The sequence below is a fragment of the Emydura macquarii genome, unplaced genomic scaffold (assembly GCF_026122565.2).
Source record: "Emydura macquarii macquarii isolate MOO-44397 ecotype Brisbane River unplaced genomic scaffold, CSIRO-AGI_Emac_v2 contig_2273, whole genome shotgun sequence".
Classification (NCBI taxonomy): Eukaryota; Metazoa; Chordata; order Testudines; family Chelidae; genus Emydura; species Emydura macquarii.
In genome coordinates this window covers 213,809-236,011 of record NW_027132410.1, presented here as the reverse complement: position 1 = coordinate 236,011, position 22,203 = coordinate 213,809, and the positions used below count along the sequence as shown (strand labels likewise).

General features: G+C 46.8%; 1 protein-coding gene across 2 annotated transcripts in view; it reads right to left on the bottom strand.

Annotated features, from left to right (window-relative positions):
• COPA (COPI coat complex subunit alpha) overlaps nt 1-22,094 on the bottom strand; it is a 33,318-nt gene extending 11,224 nt beyond the window's left edge. Inside the window, exons 1-18 of one of the 2 annotated variants that reach the window (XM_067560299.1) lie at nt 21,947-22,094; nt 21,018-21,131; nt 20,410-20,483; nt 19,956-20,036; nt 19,015-19,091; nt 17,701-17,810; nt 12,595-12,704; nt 11,699-11,798; nt 10,863-10,998; nt 10,260-10,342; nt 8,811-8,961; nt 8,211-8,277; nt 6,898-6,973; nt 4,536-4,618; nt 3,151-3,290; nt 1,947-2,032; nt 1,544-1,682; nt 51-213 (exon numbers count right to left, since the gene is read on the bottom strand). In XM_067560299.1, coding sequence (XP_067416400.1) covers nt 51-213; nt 1,544-1,682; nt 1,947-2,032; nt 3,151-3,290; nt 4,536-4,618; nt 6,898-6,973; nt 8,211-8,277; nt 8,811-8,961; nt 10,260-10,342; nt 10,863-10,998; nt 11,699-11,798; nt 12,595-12,704; nt 17,701-17,810; nt 19,015-19,091; nt 19,956-20,036; nt 20,410-20,483; nt 21,018-21,131; nt 21,947-21,986 — 1,830 coding nt within the window. In that variant the 5' untranslated portion in view covers nt 21,987-22,094. Of the gene's footprint in view, nt 1-50; nt 214-1,543; nt 1,683-1,946; nt 2,033-3,150; nt 3,291-4,535; nt 4,619-6,897; nt 6,974-8,210; nt 8,278-8,810; nt 8,962-10,259; nt 10,343-10,862; nt 10,999-11,698; nt 11,799-12,594; nt 12,705-17,700; nt 17,811-19,014; nt 19,092-19,467; nt 19,536-19,955; nt 20,037-20,409; nt 20,484-21,017; nt 21,132-21,946 lie in introns of those variants that run through there. The other variant, XM_067560300.1, reaches the window with a different exon arrangement.
• Nucleotides 22,095-22,203: the final 109 nt, after the last annotated feature.

The window sequence follows — 22,203 nt, the reverse complement described above, 5'->3', positions numbered from 1 at the left end:
ATGTCCTACTGCACCAGGTCATGGAAAGACGCAGTGCCCTGCCCCCTCACCTCATCATACTTCCTGTTGATCAGCGCCAGCTTGAACTTGAACTCTGTGGGGTCGATGGTGAGGACCCTGGGCCGGCATTCCCTGTCTAAACAGTACACGTTGTTCCCCTTCACGCGGGTGACATAGATAGGCAGGTCCAGAGTGCGGATGATTCCATGATCCCTAAACCAGGACATGGCATATTCGTATGTTACATAGTGTGACTCATTCTAACACCATACACCTCTCTGACCAGGTCCATGAGCTTGGGAGAAGCTGCAGACTCAGATACCTGTGTATATGGCCTCGCCACTGGTGAGAGTTACAACAGTAAACACAGTCCAGGGAATAGGGCATACAAGGCCTGTGACAACGAGAGAGACCCAAAAGGTACATCTGAGCAGCCAAAGGCTAGGCTGCCGGACCGCCTCACTCTGCAGACTGGAGAACTGACTTTGAATCCGGCGTTGTGGAGGGAAAATACCTAGTGAACTCCTGTTCTGCCTGAAAAGTTATTTAATTATATAGGCTCCCACAAACTGGCAGTGAGGTATCCTTTAATTCATAGCTAGGATGAGAACTGATATGATCGAGGCAACTTAATTTTGTACAGTGGCTTTAATAAACTCTACCCTCCACAAAAACACGAGAGGGGAGAGCAAGGAGAAGCTTTCAGCGGCGGTTTTAAGAGAGGGAGAGCTGATGCAACCGGGAGGTAGAGGCTGTTCCCAACAGCAGGAGCTGCGAATCAGAAAGCTGTTGGTGCCCAACGTGAACAAAGACAAGTTCCAGGAGATGGCTCTAGATCAGCGGCTCGCAACCTTTCCAGATTCCTGTACCCCTTCCAGGAGTCTGATTTGTCTTATGTACCCCAAGTCTCACTTCACTTACAAACTACTTGCTTACAACATCAGACATAAAAATACAAACTTGTCCCAGCACACTATTACTGAAAATGTGCCGATTCTCTCATTTTTACCATATAATTATAAAAGAAACCAATTGGAATATAAATATTGTACTTATATTTCAGTATATAGAGCAGTATACACAAACCATATTCTGTATGAGATTTTAGTTCGTACTGACTTCGCGAGTGCTTTTTATGTTGCCTGTTGTAAAACTAGGCAAATATCTAGCTGAGCTGATGCACCCCCTGGAAGAACTGTGTACCCCTGAGGGGAGAACTTCTCTTCTAGATGGTGGGGGCTGCAGAGCAGGCTCTTGCAACCACCTGGCGAGTTGCATGGAAGAACAGAGAAGAGGCTGTTGCTAAAGTGGGAGGGAAGGAGAAGGGCTCCCAGGGGGTTGTTCCTGACAGCAGGCAGAGCAGAGGAGAAGGCTCATACACCCCGAGTGCGCAGGAATTACCCAGCACCCAAGGCATAACCCAATATCGCATCAAGCCCAGGCATATTTAGGGAGGGATCATACCACGGTCAGTTCCTTCAGAGAGCAGTTTCAATGCCCCCCTCCCCCTTGACTCCTAGAGCCCAGCAGGCAGCAGACTCACCCTGTGGTGACGGCATATTTGATGTGGTTGCTGGTGGTGTAGATGAAGACACCACTCTCATCCCAGGCGCCGCTCTTGACACGGATATTCTCATGGATGTTGCACAGGGATTCCAGCTTCCTGTTGCAGATCATGATAGCTGGAGAGGAGGAGGAGGAGATAGTCCAGACAACCATAACGGATACAGAATTCCCTGCTTATCTGAGGGCTTGTCTACACAAGCACAGCAAACCAGGGTGTGAATCTACACCACACCAGCTTGCTGTGCCAGAACCTCCCGCATGGACACTGCTACAGCACACTGGGTCCTGGAGAGGAGCCTGGTATACTAATGAGCACACACCTGAAAGCAGGCGGGGCTGCTGAGAACCCTAAATGAGTAAGTAGGAAGAAGGTACCTTACCATGCTTAGCCAGCAGAGCCACATGGGACATGTCAGCTGACCAGATGACATACTTCACCTTGGAGATCTTCACTGAAGCCTGGGTTCTGCAGGGGGAGAGAGCATTACCATATGGGCCTCTTTCAGGGAGACTGTCACAGTATCCCGCACCAGCTAAAAGAGCTACATAGACTTTATTGACTCCCACTCCCAAGCACTCTGGGGCTTGATTCTCAGATACCCTAAGGCCCTTTTACATCATTCTGGTATTGTAAAGGGGCATTAGAGTGAGCATAAATGAAATGTACACTGCCAGACTAGTGTAAAGAGGCCATAGCATATCTGAGAATTGGGTCCGCTGAAGTCTCTTCTAGCGAAGAGAAGTCCTCCCAAAGCAATAAGCTGAGATATGTAAAGCGACAATTTACTTTGAAGTAAGTCCAAAAATTAGGTTTTATTTTAAGAAGCAGATTTTACAGAACATAGGAAAGAGTTTCCCATGCAACTTTTGTTTCGATAACAACTTGAACTCTAGTGGTGCTAGAAACCCAGAGGCAACGGTCTTGGGATGGAGTACGAGAACCAGGAAGTGAAACAAACCTGGTCAGTTTCAACACACAACACTGAGAAAAATGCACAGTAAATCTATTTGCAAATGCTTCAGTATTATCAATTTGGGATTCTGAAGTTACTGGTACCACACAAGACTGTTTAAAAGGCATGGTTTGCATATCAGCAGGTCCTTTAAAAACTAAACCAGGTGCAGCAGCACTGGAGAATATATGTGAGGAGCAATCCTACACTGGATTAGGGATTTGGCCAGACGCAGGGCCTTGTTCTCTAGCACCCTCTACCTTGCACGGTCAGTGCAAAGTGCTAGCACTTTGATCTGGTGTAAATGATGTCACAAGGTGCAAGGCAATGGAGAATCAGGCCCTGACCTACACCAGTGAGTCTTTCCTTTGCCAGTCTCCATGGTTCTGTAGTCATAGCGATGGACAAGGGGGGGGCCATGCCCATTTTTCCCTATGAAAGGTGACAATGCCTGCAGAATAAATTGCACCATGGCTACGTTTATACAGTTGTTAGCTGTGATCTGGATCAACATGACGCCGCTTGCAGCTGACGCTAGGTTTTGCAGTGCATCAATAGCCATTACTGGTCCCAAAAGGCACAGATCGGTAGGATTATAACATTACATCTCTCCCAGCAGGTGGGACCTTACCGCTTCTGCTGCACATCAAAGAGGGTGATAGAGTCCGCATCCCTCAGTAACAGGTTCCCAGTGCCAGCGTAGAAAATCTCATCACAGTTTGGGACCTGCACTTTCTTGGTAATCTCATTCTTCAGGTTCTTGATTAGGATCTGTCATGTGGGGAGGGGAAAATCAAGATGAAAGATGGTTAATTGGGAAGAACCACATGATTTCCTTTCCACCATGAAAATCAAGTCTAAAGACCAAATTGCTCTCTTCATTGTTTTAAAAGACAATATTTGGGTTTGGGGAAGAGTTGTCTGGCACTTAGAGCGAGGGTCTGGAAGAGGGGCATTTCCCTTCCCCTAATAGAAGCTAGGAGGGTCTAGGGCAGAAACAAGGGAGCTCCTTCTTCCTTACAACAGCAAAGGGGTTTGTTGGATGCTGGAAGGAAGAATTCAAATGTACTGATACTTAGTAGCTAGAGGCCCAATGGAAAATGGAGGCCCCAAAGCACAATCAAGGGTCCATATCCTGGCAGGGATCCACCCCCCAACCTCTGCTTTGACAGGGTGGAAAGGAGCTGTTTTTTCTATTCTCCCTGTGCCATGCTGAGGGGCGGGAGATAACATCATGCTCTCCATATCTCTTTGGCTAGTGAAGTTCAACCTTCTGATAAGATTTCCAAGCACTGTGCGTGAGAGGGTGTACGGATGGAGAAGATATAGTGGAGGAAAAGTAGAGAGCTCATTGTAGGGAAACAAACAGAAATAAAGGGTTGGAGGAAAAGAGGAGGCAGTAGACACTGAGGAGGCCAATCCAGGAAAAGAAATTGGAGAACATAGCCAGGAAGGAAGGAATGACAAAGAAAAGAGATGTAGCAAGCTTTCAATGTCTACTCATCAGGAATGGCCTGACAACGAAACGACTACATACAACAGAAACTAAATAGCATACAACTGTTTTATTAAATTGCAAGGGGCATGCATGGCATCGTAAGTATTTTCACCCTGGCTAGCAGGTTTGGTACTCAGGCTAGTTGGTGTTGGTGAACATTTCTCAGCCGTGCCTTTTGTTGCTTACTCCCTCAACTACTGAAAACTGAAAAATTTACTCTTTATGCTTTTATGCAGTGAAACTAGCCTGGCCAGTTTCACTTCTTGATTCTCCCCAACACCACGGGGAAAATATTGACATTAAAAAAAGGAAGAAAACTGACATTTAAACTGATGAAAACATTTCTATTTCCTTTTTACCTAAATTCAGAGCCGGATCTGCCCAAGAGTGCCTCACCACTACACTTGAACCGATAACAATTTGATTAGCCATTTCTGTCTTCTCTCTTCTGCACGCACACACTTCCAAATGACAAAACATGCAGTTAAAAAGACAACCCCAGTGAGCACGGCCCTTACCGAATGCATGCGATCCAGGACTGCAAAGCGGTTGCGAGCTACCCACACAGCTGTCAGCCCTGAGGAACGCTTCCCTTCCGGGGCTGGGGAAAGCAAAACACAGGCAGCGAATAAAACCTCTGGCAGTCTCATATGGCAACACATTAGTCAGTCTTGTTTGATTCCATCTTGGCTATGTTGGATCTGCTGCTTTCTACTAATTCACATTTAACTGGAGGCTATTCACAAGATTCATTTCCTCCTCCATCACCCTTTCAGATCTCAACATGGCCAGCGCCAGCCCTTCTCTCTGGCCAAGGCACAAGACAAGTGGCTGCCTGCATAGCCAACACCACTGCCTGGCAGCGAAGCAGGCCATCCTGGGCGACAGCACACTCCATCAAGCTAACGAGCAGAGCCTCACTGGCCAAACAAACAGAGCAGCGAGGGTCCAGGCTTCAATGTAAGCCCCCCTGCCGTGGATACCCAGCATAACGAGCTGGAGGAGAATGAATGAACTTTCCCTAGTGTGCAGCTGCTCCCTCGGTTTTAAAATGCTAATTTAAACACAGTGCTGTGTGTCAGACAGGCATGGAGAGAACTGTACCGCAGGACCCGTTTCAGTGTGGTGAAGGTTTCTGCAGCAGTAATACCCGTGCTCTGTGCTAAGGGTCAGGGGAACAGATAAGCACGTGTGACATCTGCTGCAGTTATGGTAAAACAAAGTGACTGTCCCATTCTTTAGTTCCCGGCCTCCTTCCTCATCAATACCACCACTACTCATGACATTTGTGTGTTAAGGGAGATGTGCCAAGGAGATCTGAGATCCAGACAGTCACTAGTGTCAATGAGACTTCACCGGTCATGCCTGTGAAAGATGACTGCCCCAATGAGGGGAAAAGGGAATCAAGTCTCTCACGCTCCACGCTGTAAGGCAGGATGGTCTGGTGGTTAAGAACACAAGGCTGGATTCTATTTCCAGATCTGCCAGGGTCTTTCCTGTGTGACTGGTGGTCACATGGCTTTCCCAGAGTTTACGCACCTTTAAAGATGATTAGATTATTACTGACCTCTCTCATCGGTTCACGTGCGAGGAACTTCCCTCATTAACCTTAATCTTATAAAGCTTCTCAGATAGAAGGTGCCTGAAATATTCCTATTACCCTACATGTTCTCTTTACAGTACAAGGTTGTGTAACAATCTCCTCTGTGTCTGTTCATTTGGCCAAGGAGGAAAAAGCCCAGATTTACTGACATGCCTTTTCTCCTGGGTTTTCCCAGGGGAGCAAGCTGAGAGCTTGGAGCTGGTTGACCACATGGGGCTAAGTTCAGTATTGATGATGCAGTGCGAAGGAATAGCCCTCTAGGCAGGGGTTCCAGGAGACAAAAGCAGTATGGTATGAAGGCTATTTGGGGGTTTTTTAAGTCAAAGGTCAAGATTTTCAAAAGTGACAGGGAGATTTTGGGTGCCTAAGTGGAGACACCCTTAAAAGGGCTTCATTTTCAGGACATGCTGAACATTTGTCCTCTGAAAAATCAAGCCTTTTAAAGGGGCCTGAAATCACACACCCAAAATCACTAGTCATTTTTGAAACTCTCAACCAAAATAAATACAGTGTGAAACACAATCTGTACTGTTCAATATCAATGTAATACAGTTAAGTGACTAAAAAGACTACCCTTCGCTTCCCATCTCTGAGATAGATCAACTGACTTCTGTGACAGAGACAGTTCTCTGCATTAAACCTGCATAAACCAGTAAAGTTACTAATGAGCAAACTGGATTCTAGTCTGCCTCATGCATCACCCCCAACACTGCCAGCTAAGTACTCATCCCAGGATCTTTACTGCAGTGACGACAGAGGCAGGAAGAACCCAGCTGGAGTTTCAGATCCCAAGTGGAAGAAAATATATGAATCATGGTTTGACTTGTAAATTGAGCAAATCTGATCTGGAATTTGCTGAGAGAGAATATGAATATTGGACCCCAGCAGTGTCACTTTTACAGTCGCTTTACAGAGTATAAACCCACTTTGAATACAACAAATCTGGCTGAAATCAATCTACACTGACAAGCCAGGCAGGCTGCCTACTGAGTCGAAAGGGAAAATGGCATGGTCCTAATAATTGAATTATAAAATATATATTTGCAGCTGTAAAGTTTGGGATGAACATGAATTTTTCAAGTCAATGTAGCGTGTGATATAGTAAGCAGGAAGGCCTGCCAAATGACACATGCTGTACGGGCTATGGGAAACACAGGGAGAGTGCAACAAAAAGACTCAGAGAACAAAAGCTTGTTTTACAATGGGATAGAGGTGGCAGGAGCAGGATTGAAGAAAGGGAGACTAACAAAGAAAAATGCAACACACTAAGCACCTACCATCAGGGTTCTGGGAATCTGCATCCTTGGGGATGGTATACAGGTCATAGGTGCTGTTCTCCAGGTTGCTAGCTCTCTGCAGAGGGAAAAAGAAATATATATCACACACATACACACACACACACACACACACGCGTGCCTACTACTCACTCTTCCCTCTAAAGAGAGAATTTAGCTGCATAGAATTTCAGTGTAAGTTTATTTAAAATTTTAAGAGAAGCAACCAAGCAAATAAAGTGCCAAGAGCTAATTCACTAATGAACATTAAAATGCTGCTCTAAATGCAACCTGTGCTTAGGAACGAGGCACACAGAAAATAGTTTTCCTGTCCAGTGAGAATTTGATATTTCGAAACATTTTCCCATCCCAAATCAAGACAAGAACATGACATCTTAAAAATTTTGGGGAACCAACAAAACAAACAAATTTCTGAAGTTCAGAGCAATGGAAGCATTTTTTTCCCAATGATTTCAAAATTTTTCAGTTTCAACCTTTTTGTTTCTTTTTTGTTTTAGCATTAATTTTGTTAAATTACTAAATAAAAAGTCGTTTAAATCCAAAAACCAAAATTTTGTTTCAACAATTTTGAAAGATTTTTTCCCCAACACTTTATCAGGTTGGGAAATCTGTCAAAACTGACCCTTTCCCAGGAACAGTTTTGGTTTTGACAAAATCAGCAAACAACATTTTGTCAGAAAGCTCCGGACCAGCTCTTTTATGAACAGCAAGTGAGATGCTTCTATAAACAAAAGGTGGAGAATTAGAACTCCTGGGTTCTGTTCTTCAACACCATCAAGCTGCTGTGTAACCCTAGGCAAGTCTCTGCCCCGCTCGGTGCCTCAGTTTCCTTATCAGCAAAATGGAGATAACAGCTACAGAAACAAAAGAAATTAGAGCAGCGGACAGATGACTAGGAACTGACGCAATAAACAGGAGTACAACAGAACAAGAATCAACAGGAATAAAACGTTTAACAGTCTGCTGGGAAACCAGTCTCTGGGACAGCAAAGAAGTTCTCTGCTCCTTCCTTGTGGGAAGAAGTCATCTGTCTTGGATGCTGAGTGTTGTACAGGACACCTGGATCTCAAGATGATGGGCATCCATTCTTGTGTATGCGAGACGAAGAGGAGATTCTTAGCTGGAAAACACCATACTAACTGGTCTCCAAGTGGCAGCACATCCTGCCCAGGTTCCTAGTAATGGCACTGCTCTGTAAGATTGAGGCTAACTAGTGTTACTTCTAACCATAATTCACATCCCCGGCCTATCCAGAGAGCAAATGTCAGGCAGCTTCCCTTTCAGAGCTGGCTTACCGTGCAGAGCAGGACAGCATTCTCAGCTGGGTTGTACGACATGTTGAACACCGGGAATTTGGAACCACTGAAAAAGAGACACAAAGAGAAGAGACACTGAATGACACCTCACACCCCTGTGGGTTGGTGCCGATGTCCCAGAATGCATCCTCCTGGGATATCACAGATGCCTGAAGAGGACTAAGGCAAGTCACTTCGTCTGTTTCCCCCAAACCACGGCACATTCAGTCCTTGGCCTCTGCAGACAACAGGGACAATTAACATTAGCCGTGATGATGATTTACGTGAAGGACACCTCATCCCACAAGGAACTGGGCTGAGACTCAACCACTCGTCACAGAGGTCACTGAATGGACACTACCAATTTGGAACAGCCTAGACATCAGAGGCTCCATAGCCTGTTATCTACTCCCCAAGCCATCTAGCCTACCCTGTATCAAAGGCTAAGGTTGCATCTGAACTGATCAATCAGTTTGAATTGCATCTAAGCGAAATGAGGACAACAGCACAGCCTGTGTATCTTCAATGGATTAACCGGGAGCTTGTGGCAATGGTGCTTCTCCAAGCTCCAGGATTGCCCTGGCACACGTGCTGCCTCACCTTCTCAGCTGCATGACAGCAACATCTTTGGAGCTGTTGAAATCGAGCTGGCGGAGGAAACGGTCCTTCACATAATACAGCATGTTCCCGTGCACTGCATAGGCGGGCCGCTCACGCTCCAGCTTGAACACAATCATGCCGCCATCGTGGCCTGGGAAACGAAAGACAGGAATCACCACTGGCCATCGCGATGAAATCCAGACGGGACAGGGGCTAGCTGCCTTTCCTTCCCACCTCGATAACCAAGGGGACATTCTGGGGAGGGCAAAAGTATTCCCCCGGGAATTCAGAGGGGCTGGACACACACACGGCAGGACTGGCTGACAGACAGCATCCAACAGTCACTTCACCTTGATCGAAAGGGTGAATTCCATTCCCTACTCCACTGGCAGCTGTCCCTATCTGAAGATTGGGTCGGCCCCATCTCCCTTCCTTTACGCTAAGGAGTTAAGCCAGGGCCCTGGCCTCCCTGTGGACCATTCAGCAAGGGTGTCCTCCAGACAAAGATGTTTAGGTGAATCCATCTCCTGTGACTATTTAGGGTTAGTGGCAAGATTGGTGGATCTTATTTGTATTACAATAGTCCCTAGAGGACTCAATCAGGGATCAGGGCCCCATCGCTAAGGGCTAAACACACTCACAGAGTAAGAGGCAGGAACCACCCTGAAGAGCTCATAACTCTGGTTTTTACTAGAATCATATCCCCACTGTCATCCATTCAGAATGTCGCTGCAATGTTCATTTTCCTAGCCTGTCACATTGACCACGTCGCCCCTCTCTCTGCAGCCCTCTGCTGGCTCCCCCTTCGCTGCTATGTCAAACATAAGCTATGTGTCTTCGCTTTTGAGGCCCTTCATGGCCTATCCCCACCCAACCTATCATCTCTTAGAGGCTATCGAAATGTTCACTCCCGCCTCCGATCAGCACATGATGCAAGCCTCTGTTGCCCACTGGTTATGTTTTCAAGCAAGCACTTTCGTGCTCTCTCTCGTGTCCACCTTCATGCTTGAGAGGAGATCACAGTAAACATCTGCCAAACTCCCTCATTATACACCTTCAAATCCCTCTTTAAAACTCTCTTTTACCTGACACCTACAGAAACTTTTTGGTTAGACTGCTGGTTGCTGAGACCATGCCTGTCATGCTAATCAATATTATTCCCACTGTCTGTATCCACTTGTCTCCTGTCTTACATTGTCAGCTCTTAGGGGCAGGGACTGTCTTTGCTCTATGTACAGCGCCTAGCACCAGGGGGTCCTGGTCCATGACTGGGGCACTTAGACATTATGGTAAAACAAATCAGAAGCGTTTAGCTCGTCCTGTTCTTCATCTCTAGGGTAAACCAGAATATAAACTAACCCACAACCAGGGCCGCAATATGTGCCCAACGGACCCATAATCCTTTCCCACTCATCACCACCTGCCAGAACCTGGTAGAATTCCTTTTACCTGCAGCAAAGAGGTTGAGGTTAGGGTGAGCAGCCAACACCCAAAAGCGATCATGATCTCGGCGGAAGGTCTGGACACCCGTGCTGGAAGAGGGAACAAGAAACAAAATAAAACAGAAGCCTTGGAATAAACGCCAATTTGTAAAATGAAGACCTTAGCCTAAAGATGCAGAATGTATCTGGCACTCTCTGGGGATTATGACCCTATGCACCCCCGTATTCACACCCTGCATACTACAGAAGTAATATCTGTACAAAGTACACCACGTGAGGTATCAACTGAAACCTAACACCACACTGGTTATTAATAGAAGTGCAAAATGCATGTGTTCACGGTACATGTGCTGGTACATGTTCCCTCTGTATGGTGTTACTAAAACATGTTTAAGACCAGACAGGCTAGCTGAGGGAAAGGTGATCAATGGGTCTGTCCTAGACAAAGGAATGTAGATTTCTCTCCCTTTACATATTAGCAGTAAACAAAGCCATGGAGCTAAGCCAGACTGCATCTGGTTTGGGTTTTTTTTTTTTTAAACTATAAAATAAGGACATTTAACAGAAACAACAGGCCCATTAGAAGCCTACCCAGTGGCAGAGCTCTCACCGTTTAGACATATCCCAGACACGGATGCTCTTATCTTCTGAATTGCTGAGGATCAGCTCTTGTCGTGGGTGAAAGACAGCACACGAGACATTGTTGTAGTGTCCACGGCAGGTGTCAACCTCCCAGGCCTTTGATTCTAACAAAGAGTGGAAGAAAATGAGACAGGGTCACATTTAAAAGTCTTGCTGTTCCTGAGGTCTGAGCACTGACATCAAATGGACCCCAGGCTGCTGGGTTCCTTATCCTTCTCTAACTTACACCTTTTCTCCAGCCCTATTTCTCTACTGCAGCTTCTGACCTGGGCTGCAACTGAAGCATCACAACTGACCGACACATAAACCAACGTACCCAAAAGTTGCTAAACTTTAGTTATACCCAAATATCTCAGATAGGAAAGATCAGCTGAGGCAACTCTGCTGACAGTCCCTAGACTTGAACATGTGGGTGTTTCTTTTGTGAAGAAGGGTTTTGGGCAATGGAACAAACTCCCTTTGTTGGTCCCTCAGCCTGAGTCGACAGACCTCAGGGCACAGAGCTAGGCTCATCTCTTTACTCTAGCCTTTGCTCAAGGGTGGATGAGCTACAAGGGGAGGTTTGAGAGAGTTGGGTTTTCCCCATGTCATTGCTCCAGTGGAGATGCCATGCTAACTTTGGGCCTGGGGGCAGAACATTTCTACATCAATGTTGTCTATTTCAAGCCGTTTCCAAGCATATACATTCACACTCGGGTTCATGCCACAGGCACGTTTATAAATAAAACCAGGCTCCCACCCACTCTCTCCAGCCTGTTCGATCTCTCCTCTTGCAAACAGGTTCCCTTCGGGGCTGCTTCTTACCATTCATCCGCCAGATCTTCACCTGCCGGTCATCAGCTCCAGACACAATGAGAGGCATGGTGGGGTGGAAGGCAGCCCAGTTCACCCCACGATCGTGACCCTGAGTGATGGGAAAAAGAGGTCTCACACCGAGCCCAGAACTCTATGGCATGGCACACAGAGATGGAACAGCCAGAAAAACTACTCCAGGAAATAGGATACAAGCTGCAGACTCCCGAATGACTAGTGAGGGTCTGCAGCTTGCTCCTTCATTCTGGTGGCCTGAACTTCCTGGATGTGCCATGATGTTCATGCTAGATTCTTAGAGTCCAAGGTTGCCCCTGCACTAGAAAACTCTGCAGACTTCCCTACCAGTGGCAGCAACGGTGGAAACTGAAGATAGGGCTCAGGTGAGTTTACCACTGTGTTGTCGTCTACCCTTGAGGAGTGGTTAGATGACACAGAGGAGAGACGCACAAGCTTCAAGCACACTGCTCCTCCTCCCAGCACGTCCTCCCATGGGACGGCATGCAACAGTGATGGATTATGGCAACATCTGCTACCACAGACATGGCCCAGTAGCAACAGCAGAGAGAAATCTCCTTATCCCGTCTTGACGCAACTTGACTGGCTTCCCTTTCCATTCAGAATTGAAACCCTGCACCAGATCTGCTAACATTGCTGCCATTTGCACTACAGAAGGGCCTGGGGTCCCCTCAGGGATCACCATTGACTCCACCTTTTAGATTTTAAGCTCTTTGGGGATATTATTCTAAAGAAACACATGAATTCAGAGAGCTGTATCAAGTCTCTTAATTTCCTTCTCCTGCTGTTTCTCAAACCTGTTAGAGGATCTTTTGTACAACACGGGCTCTCTTAAATAGAGCCAAATGAGCTATGCTGCACACACACAGTACCTCAAGAACATGTTTCACCACCGCATCTGTCGTCCCGAACAAATCCACCCCCGTTATTCCCCTGACATCCGACTCCACAGCTCCAGGAGACAGGTTCTTCTTCCTTAGGCCTTTGGGGGGAAGGAGAAGCAGAAGTGGAGGAAGCAAACATGAGGTTAGCAGACAGTGTATTAACTCAGAGATATGTAAGTTAGTGCCCTCCTGCACTGTTCACAGGTGGAGAGGAGGAGGAATTTTGAAAAAGAGGGAAAGTGAGAGAGACATATCACAGATTCCCTTCCTATTTCCCCAAAGCACGAGCTCAGACCAGATGCACAATCGTCAAACTCTGCAATAAAATGCTCCCAACAAGCAGCCATAGCTCAGCTCCCTGGGATTGATAAGCAGAGAGGCTGCATTAGAGGGACACGGTCTCTCAATACTTAATTCCCAGTCTGAGCTTGCAGCTTTAGGAGGCTTTCATTTATGCCAGTTTGACGGGTGCTCTCACTCTCATCTTTTGCTTGTGGATTTGGGCCATTTGTGTGGACCTCAGAGTCCCTTGCAACTGATGCATGGAAACTACGGCATCCTGAGCAGTCTTTAAGGTGACTCTGGGACCCGCAAGTTCTCCAAGGCACCAGGGATTGGGGAGAAATACAGTTCAGCTGACGGACACTGGTAAAAAGGGATAGCTTGAGTTTTTAGGAAGTGGTGACAACCCACAACTCTAACAAGTCTTCAGTGGAAGCTCAGCATCTCAAAACGTCAGGACAGAATTTTTTGGTAGCTTCTTGTTATTACTGAACACGCTCAAGTAAATTCAGTTCCAACTTTCAATCAGCACCATGTTAAAATGGTTACAATCTGAGGAGGGAATACTCCTTTGATTCTAGGTAGCTATAAAATAAATCCATTACAACATGCTAAATCCAGGCTGACAGATCCCTGAACTTATGGGGGGCGGTTGGTAGGACATTGTCAGGGAAGGGACTATGCTGTGGAGTTTGTTTCTGCCAGAAACCAGGCTGAGATACTTGAAGGGCATGACTCATAGTTGAACTCTTTTGGTAAGCCTTTGTCAAAGAACCAAACAGACATGGTCCCAGCAATGCACTCTAGGAAACAGAGTGGAATTTAGACTGATTCCTGTAACTGGCCTTAATCCAAGGGTGGGGAGCAGGGTATATAACTTCCTTAAGGGAATCAGTGTATTTCTAAATCTCTGCAATGACAATTATAGGGATTGGCACCTTAGAAACAATCACCTGTATATATAAAACCCACACTGCTTTGTGTTGTGCGGTTGTGTAACCTTTCCTTCCAGGGGCACAGCCACCGTCTACTCTCTATTTATACAGTATGCCGAACAAAATGGAACATTAGCTGCTCCTCCACCAAAAAGTTGAATATGCACACCAGGGAGAAATTGGAATGTGCATTGCCAAATGAAAGGCTAAGCTTCATAGAAAAGAAGGCTGGAAGTTTTTAAACAAAGGAGTTACAAACAAAACTTTACAACGGACTTTTGAACAAAAAATACTTGACGGTGGGATCCAGGATGGGAAACTGAATGGGAACAAAGTGAAACTGAACTGACCGAGTTGGCAGAGTCATTGCCCAAAGGGGTGAAGAGTAAAGAGGGTCAGACAACATTGGTTTGACAAGTTTTTTTTGTTTGTTTGTTTTTAAATTCTCACTGTTGATCTTCTTAGGTGTTAGTCACACAGGGGAGATTTATGACATGGTTCTGATCTTAACAGTGCCCCTTTGACAAGATCTGTAAATGTAATCTAATGAGAGTGGCATGTTAAACAGTAAATCACAACTAGGTGTGAATGTTACACATGTTGAATCTCAGATGCACACACAGATGGTCCAAATGACAATGGGAAACTTGGATGGCTATGCCAACGCCTCTCCTGACAGGCCCAGAGAAGGAGGGTGATATGCACATAATCCAAAGAAGCTGTGGAAAGTGGAAATAGAGGACTCTTAGAAGAGGAGATACTTGAGCCTTCAGCAGGCCAATGGAACGGACTGGAACGACAGGTGAAAAATTTCTGGGCTGACTGCACAAATCCAGAGGGAAGGTAGGACACCTGCAGAACGTACCAGCTTCCTGTGCTGCGCTGGGGAGGGGGCGAAGGAGAGATGAGCGGCTGGCATTAGTGTAATAGGTATTAGACATTCTGAGGATAGCTGTTAAGAAAGTTTGGGAAAAGAGCCTGTGCTCAAGCATGCCCAAGAGCATTCAAGTAAAAGAGCAGATGTTAAGAGGGGTCACTGACAGTTTAGGAAAGAGATCTAGTGAAAAGGGCCAGGTCCTCACTACAACCTGACAGCTTGTGGGATGGGGGGGAAGGGAGAGGAAGTTCCTACAGCATCAGGAGGTTTCTAGGATCCCCCTTTCAAGAATGCACAATGGCCAGAGCCACACAAAGGCGCGGTAGCCAACTAGAAGCTCAACCTATGGACCATGTTATCTGCAAGGGCCGGAGGCATCTAGGCTGCGACCTCCTCCACTCTCCCAATCAAGGCTGTATGTCAAGGGACTGCCGCCTACCCAAGGGGGAAACCAAGGAAGGATTCTTGGGTTTGGGCCAACTGCTTCATTCGGGGCTTAGGATCCTTCCTTCCCTTATAATCCATCAGCACTTACAGTATTAGCTCTGTGATTGAGACAGTGCAGTGCTGGGGGTCCTGTGAGCTGTCACTACGTGATCACTAGGGGGCCTTGCAGTGATGCAGCCTGTCCAGCAGAGCCCCCTTCTGGGACTCTTAGCATCAGCTCTGTGATGTTCCCAGCTCCCAACAACCTTTAATCCAGTTCTCCTCAATAGCAGGATGCTGGATTACCAGCCAGACTCCCCAGACTGACTCTCCCTGCTAGGAAACTAATCACCCAACTCTACTGAACAAAGTCCTAAAAGAACAACAAGATTCCAGAGAAGAAACTGACATTAGCTCCTGAGAAGGGAGACGCAGGATACAGGGAAGCTGTTTTATTCTACAGTACAAAGGAAAACATCTTCCTTTCATGTTAATGAGAAGAATCTTCCATCAGTGTTAATGGTTACAGAGAGGCAGAGCAGAGAAAAGGTTATTCTGTAAACTCTGGGGTCAATGTTAGTATCACGAGCAAGAGACTTCACTCCACAGCACATGGCCATTGCATTGTTATGACACAGCTTTTCATGCATTTTGACATAGCACCTAGAAGCCAGCTCACGCTGGCTACATTCACACTCACTCTCAGGAGATCAGCAGAACACGGTCCCTTTAATTTTTAACTTGTGAATCTGTGTTGAAGAAAGATGCTAGATTGACAGTCATGGAGACAGAAGGCCTCTAGCCACAGAATAAATGCATTATGGGTAACAAGCAATGCTTTCCCCACACTGTTCTGCTCCAGCTACCCTAACCTGGAGAGGCCTCCTCTGGGGTGAAAGAATTCAGTCTCCATGGCCCATACATTCCTTGGCCTCTCTGCTGAGACTGCCAAGAAGAGGGACAACTGTGGAGATGATTTGGTCTCTGTACACTTGGCCACTAAGAGAGGAAATGAGACCCACCAACTCATTTTACTTAAACCATCAAACATCCAAAATCCCCAGAGGTGCTAAGAATCCATAACTCCCACCGAAGTCAACTGGGATTGCAGGTGTTCAGCACCACTGAGGACTGTTTTTTAAGTCACTATCAATCTAGGCTAGACCCCTTCATTTGTAAGATGGATGTGCATCGCCATACTTGACAGCCGCCTGAATGCGACAAAGGCTGCTCCCAATAGACTTTTTGTGCTAGAGCCAAGTTACAATCCTACCAAGGACAGAGCTCAGATTGGGGGATCCTTGCAAACATCCCACCTTGTGTTCTCCCACTAGCATTTTAGCCTTGTGGTGTTTAAATGGAGTGACAACTGAATCAATAATTCAGCAGCTATAGCATATTCTCTAAGACCCCCTCATCACAGATCAGCTTGAAAAAACTGCACCCTCTCCAAATCCGTTTGGCTATAAGAACTCTGCTGAGAGCATGTGTGGGTGAATGCAGCAGCGAGGTTACTGACAGGATGGATGTTAAGCTCCCCATGCCGGCAATAGGGAGGAGGGACAGGTTTTAAATATTCTGAGAGCTTGTCCGCAGCTCCTATTGTTGACACAGCTGGTCATATCTGAGCGTGTACTACAAAGAGAGCAGCTCACCCAATCAAAACTGCAGTGGTGAAAGTGGCAAGTAGGATAAAGGATCACAAACCAAGTTCTAGAACAGCTTAGAGCAGTAATACTGCTGGTGCTGCTTCTGAACCAGACCCTACCTTCCCTCCCTTAGTTACTTAGCTGCATCTCTAGCATTCGCTTCACCATCTGTATGTAGCGTAGTCTTTTCTTTGGGGACCTTAGAGTGTTTTACAAACCGTCATTAATTAGCCCTTCCAATACAGCCTGCAGAATAGGTATAATGGTAGGTGCAGACCACAATGAGTCAGCTGCAGAGCCAAGGACAGTACCCAGGAGTCTTGACTTCCAGTTCCCTGCTCTTGCCTCTAGACCACACTCCATCTTTGTGAAAGGGACATGGGTGGACTAGTAACCCCTTTAATAGCCACTGAGCTTAATAAATAGCAAATGGAGGAAGAGATCATGAATAGCTGGGGCAACAAAAAACCAGCTCTGCTCCTTAGTCAACACAGAAGCCATGTTAGGGCTGTCCAAGAGTGAATGACTGAGCACTTTATCTCTGTGACATTGCTGATTCTGGGACCAATGTTCTCCAAGGGATGAATGTGTCCCATAGAACCCTATTACCCTACAGCTCAGCCTGCAGCTTCTCTTTCCTGATGACAAAGGCAAAGCTGATCAAGTGACAGTGCTGTGTCCCTTCCTCAGTAGCAATAATCACCTCCCACACGGCCAAGAGAATCTCACTGGGACATCCAAGGGAGACTGAGGGATATCAACTGTTATGCTCTGATGGCTCTTCTTTGTGGGTGGCTCAGACTCATAGTTGCCTTTTTTCCTACCCTGCTCTGAACTGGCTAGTTCTCTCCCCACTTTGCTTTCAGCGACTGCAGTTTTGAACTGGGCTTTGCTACTGGATACCCCCTCGACTTGGGCAGCTCACCAGAAATATCCCAAACGCGCACAGTCTGATCCAAGCTGGCCGACACCACCAGGTCCTCAGAGGGATGGAACTGGGAGCACATCACGTAGTGGTTGTGTCCCGTCAGCACGCTGCAAAAAAAAGGGACAAAAGACACTGTTTAAATCAAGGAGACCGCAATGCACAGGCTGATCTGAACCAACAATTGAAAGCTGAAGCTAGTAGGGAAGTAGGGGAAGGTGATAGGAAGCAAAGCCATGAGGGGAGTATACTGGAGAGGGAGTACAAAGAAGGAAGGCAACTCAGCAAGGTGGAACGGCAGAAATAAATAGTTCTTATAGTTCATCAGTTCTATGGGGAGCATACAAGGGATAATACATACTGATGTCAATAGCTATCCATGTGAAAAACTATCAACACTGATACACAGTTACTAAAAAACCTGGGAAATTCCCACAAGAGAAACTTTTGAACCTAGTTTAGGTAGTCAGATTGCACAGCCCACCAAAGTGAACTAACAAAAGGAAGAAAATGAGCAGAGAAGCCATTTCAAAAACCCTCCAAAACACAATTCTTCTTGTCAAACTCATCTCTTCCACTACACACAGCCAACATACCTCCAACACAAAACCAGGTACAATGCAATTTATGAAAGACACGCCAACCCTACATTAATTCTTGGAACACATAACCAGTAAGCACAAGCAAAGTTCAAAGGTGCCTGCTGGTTGTTTAAGATGAGGGTAGTGCAAAGGTGGTGTCTGTTAAGAGAAATTGTTTAACTATTTATCTCAGATTCTGCATGGGTGGCTTCACAATCTAGCACATTTAACATTACATTAACAACTTTTTTTTAAGTGGGAATACTATTTAAAAATAGTCCAGCTCATGAAATGAGTCAGATAAAGAGGGAACAGAGAAACCTGAGCTTTTAAAATAAGCAATCAAACATCATTTACTAGAGATCATCTAGAAAGATCTCTATGAAAGGAACTGGGAAAACTCTATTGGTAGGGTTATTTTACAATGGACAATGCTTTGGCAACTACACCGGAGGACATAACCCTGCAATGGCCAAGAAGAATGAATGAGATGGCACCGCAGACGTCAATTCTACCTCATTTCTAGAGCTGGATTAAAAAAAAAAAAAAAAACAGGAATAAAATTTTTGCTAAAATGATTCAAAAGAGAATTTTTAATTTTTTCTCTGATATTTCAACAAAATATTTCATTGGAAAACACAGAATTCTGAATATTTTGACCCTCCGTTCATTTCTAAGATTCAAGAAGACTCGTGTCTTCAGTTATTTTTGCTATAGCATCAATTGTGTTTACCAAACACAAGTTCTGGACTGCCAGTTCCAAACCCGGATGGTCTGATCATCAGAAGCACTCAGGATCCACGGGTATTCCTAAAAAGACAAGACATTTAATAATAATTAATATGTGAAATAGTTTTCCATCCCCACATTTCCCTCAAAGTGGTTTGCAACACAGCCAGAGGTGACCACAGGATTTCTATCTAGCTCATCGGGTCAGATGTCCCAGGCAAGAGTTATAGCTATACTGTAGAATCATTTCCCACATAAGAAAAAGGAGGACAGAGTGATGGTATAACTGACCCCGTGTATAGTACTCGATACAGCACGGATTGCTTTCTACAGGGCTCTGCCACTTTTTGCTTTACACACGTACAGAACTTCTGCCTAAATGTGCAACAGAGGGAATTACCAAGGACCAGATTGTAACACATTATTCACAGAGGAAAAAGTAGAGGAACTAAACTACCTTCAAAGGTTGTTTTTGCATGAGGGTGTCAAGATGCATACTAGCATCTGCCTCACCAGAGGATCGATGGGTGTTTGTGCATGCTGGTGCTGCTCTTCCACTGAAAAACTTTTTCTAATTGTTCTCGATAAGTATCCTATATATGATTTCAGATAGCAAGAGCGAGAAGTTAGCCAGCATGAAGAACGAGACACATATCCCCATTTGTGCTCCAAGTGCCACTAAAGGGAGAAAAGAAGCTCCCAGCGAGCTCTGCAGTTGATGGTACCAATTGTCCCCATGAAGGATGTCATATTGTAAGATCTTTGGGGCAGAAATCAGGTCTTCCTATGTTCGTACAGCACCCAGCACATTTCTGTACACTACCGTTATGGAAAGCCACACTGGATTTCTGTAGGAAAGAGTCCTACCCAGGGAGGCCTCAGAAATTCCCACAAATTAAAGCAGCGATGTGCCTATCAGTGAAGTTATACAGCAGGGAGACTCACGTGGTGGAAGAAGGTGGTACGAATGTAATCGAGGTGCCCGAGCAACGTGAAAAGACAGCGGCGCAGCTTGTAATTCCAGACCTGCACAAGACAGAACGCCAGTGAGAGGGGCCTGCCAAACTCTGCCCACCTTTCTTCTGCCATTTCATTTGGCACATGAGGTTTTTACTCACCCACAAGCTGGTCTCTTCCATTTTACATTACAATCGTGGGTCAAGCTAGAAACAGATCTCATGAGAAACTGTCCAGCTGCATTTAGTTACCTGTCTCCCTCAGAACAGCAGAATCCTGAACTCTATATTCCCTTTTTCATCTTATCCACTCACCTTTTCCTCACCCTCCACAGAAAACTAAACTAACAAACATTCATTATACATCTTTGACAAATTCTGCATCTTCCTTTACCCACTTCACTTTTGGGGGGGATGGAAAGTGGATGGAAGAATGGATCTACCTTTATTTTGTAGTCATCGCCTCCAGAGACAAATAATGGCTGCTGTTTGTGGAAATCAATACCTCGGACTGGTCCTGCATGGGGAAAAGGTAGGTGAGACACAGGGAGACAGCTAATTGCTATACCAGCAGCCAAACTGGACAGCCAGAACAAACCATCCCATGAAGAGCAGAACAATTCTATCTCTTCATGCTTCGTTTTAATTTGATAAGCTGTTTCAACGTGACACTCAGAGGTCAAGTGCAACTTTCTGAGACAACATTCCCCGCATGCCAACTCAAAAAGAAGTTTTCTTCTGTGGTTATATAGATACATCACCAATATCTCCTACACAATAATGAATTTATCGTCACAACAGCCCTGTGAAGTATTATCCCCATTTTACAGCTGGAAAAGCACGTTCAAGTAGTAAGGGATTTGCTCATGGTCACACATGGAGTCTGTGGCCGAGTCTGGAACTGAAGCCAGACCTCCTGCGGCTCAATCCAGTGCTTCACCCAAAAGCCCATCCTTCCTCCTCTCAAGCACATGCCATTTTCTGCAAAGGGGCCTGTGTGCTTTAGACTCTTTCAGACTGCTGCCTTCAACACTGCTCCAAACCCACTCACCATCATGCTCATCAAACTTGTCAATAAGGGTGCACATCCGGTAATCCCACAGCTGGATCACTCCATTGTGCAAGCTTGTTAGGATCCAGGGCCGCTTAGGATGAAAGCTGAGCCCTAAAGAGAGAGACACAGAGAAGGGCAGTGATCAAGCCTTCCATTCAATCCAGCGTCTGTAGACACAGAGGGCGTGGGAGCTGTCAGCGTTTTCCAAACAGGCCTTTTTAAGGATCCTAAAGTAGGATACCCAAGACAACAAGCCACTTCCAAAAACCTTCGCCACAGCCCCCCAGGGCAGTGCAGTGCACGCCGCTTTATAGACACACACACGAAGGGCTTTATTTACACATCTGACCATTTCTAAGGGCAGATTGACAGACAGACAGACAACAGCATGGCCGTTTTTTATTTGACCGTCAGCTGCCAGGCGGGGGGAGGAGGGGGGGAGTAACTGACACGTCCTAACAACAGCTACAAATGCAGGGACCGCCACGGGAGCCTCCCGGGCAGAGGCCAAAACGTGTGTGTGTGGGGGTGGGGTGGGGGGGGGGGGGGGGGACGGGGGACGGACGACACGACACAATGACTTGGTCAGGAGCCCAGGTTCTACCTCCGCGTAGCAGACGCTGGGGTGAGGCAGGAGGGGGAGAGATGCCGAGGGTGGGCCTGGGGCACGGCGCAGGAGAACACCCGGGGGAGCTAAGGGGGGCTAGAGCCCAGGGCGGGGGGGCAGATAGGGCGGGGGGGGGGGAGATAAGAGGAGACAGTGTCTGGGGCGGGAGGGCCGATAGGACGCGGGGGGGGGGGTCCAGCCTAGGGCATGGGACAGGAGAGGAGACAGGGGCTGGACCTTGGGGTGGGGGCAGGGATGGGGGAGGGACGGGGCGGCCCGGCCCCCAGCAGAGGAGTGGGGGAGGGGCGGGTCACGGTACCTTTCACCCGGGCCGACTTGGTCTCGAACTTGGTCAGCATCGCGCGTTCGCGTCCCCGGCTCCGTCCGACCCGCCGCTGCCCGGACTCGCCCCTCAGCCCCGAGCCTCCACGTCGGCCCCGGATTGGCACCGCCCCGCACCCGCTTCCGCTTCCGCTCCGCCCCTCCCGGAACCATAGAGCGGGAGGCTGCCTCCGGGCCAGAGAGGGGCTTCCGGGTCCGCGCGCGCATGCGCTTAGGCACCTCCTCCTCCCCCCC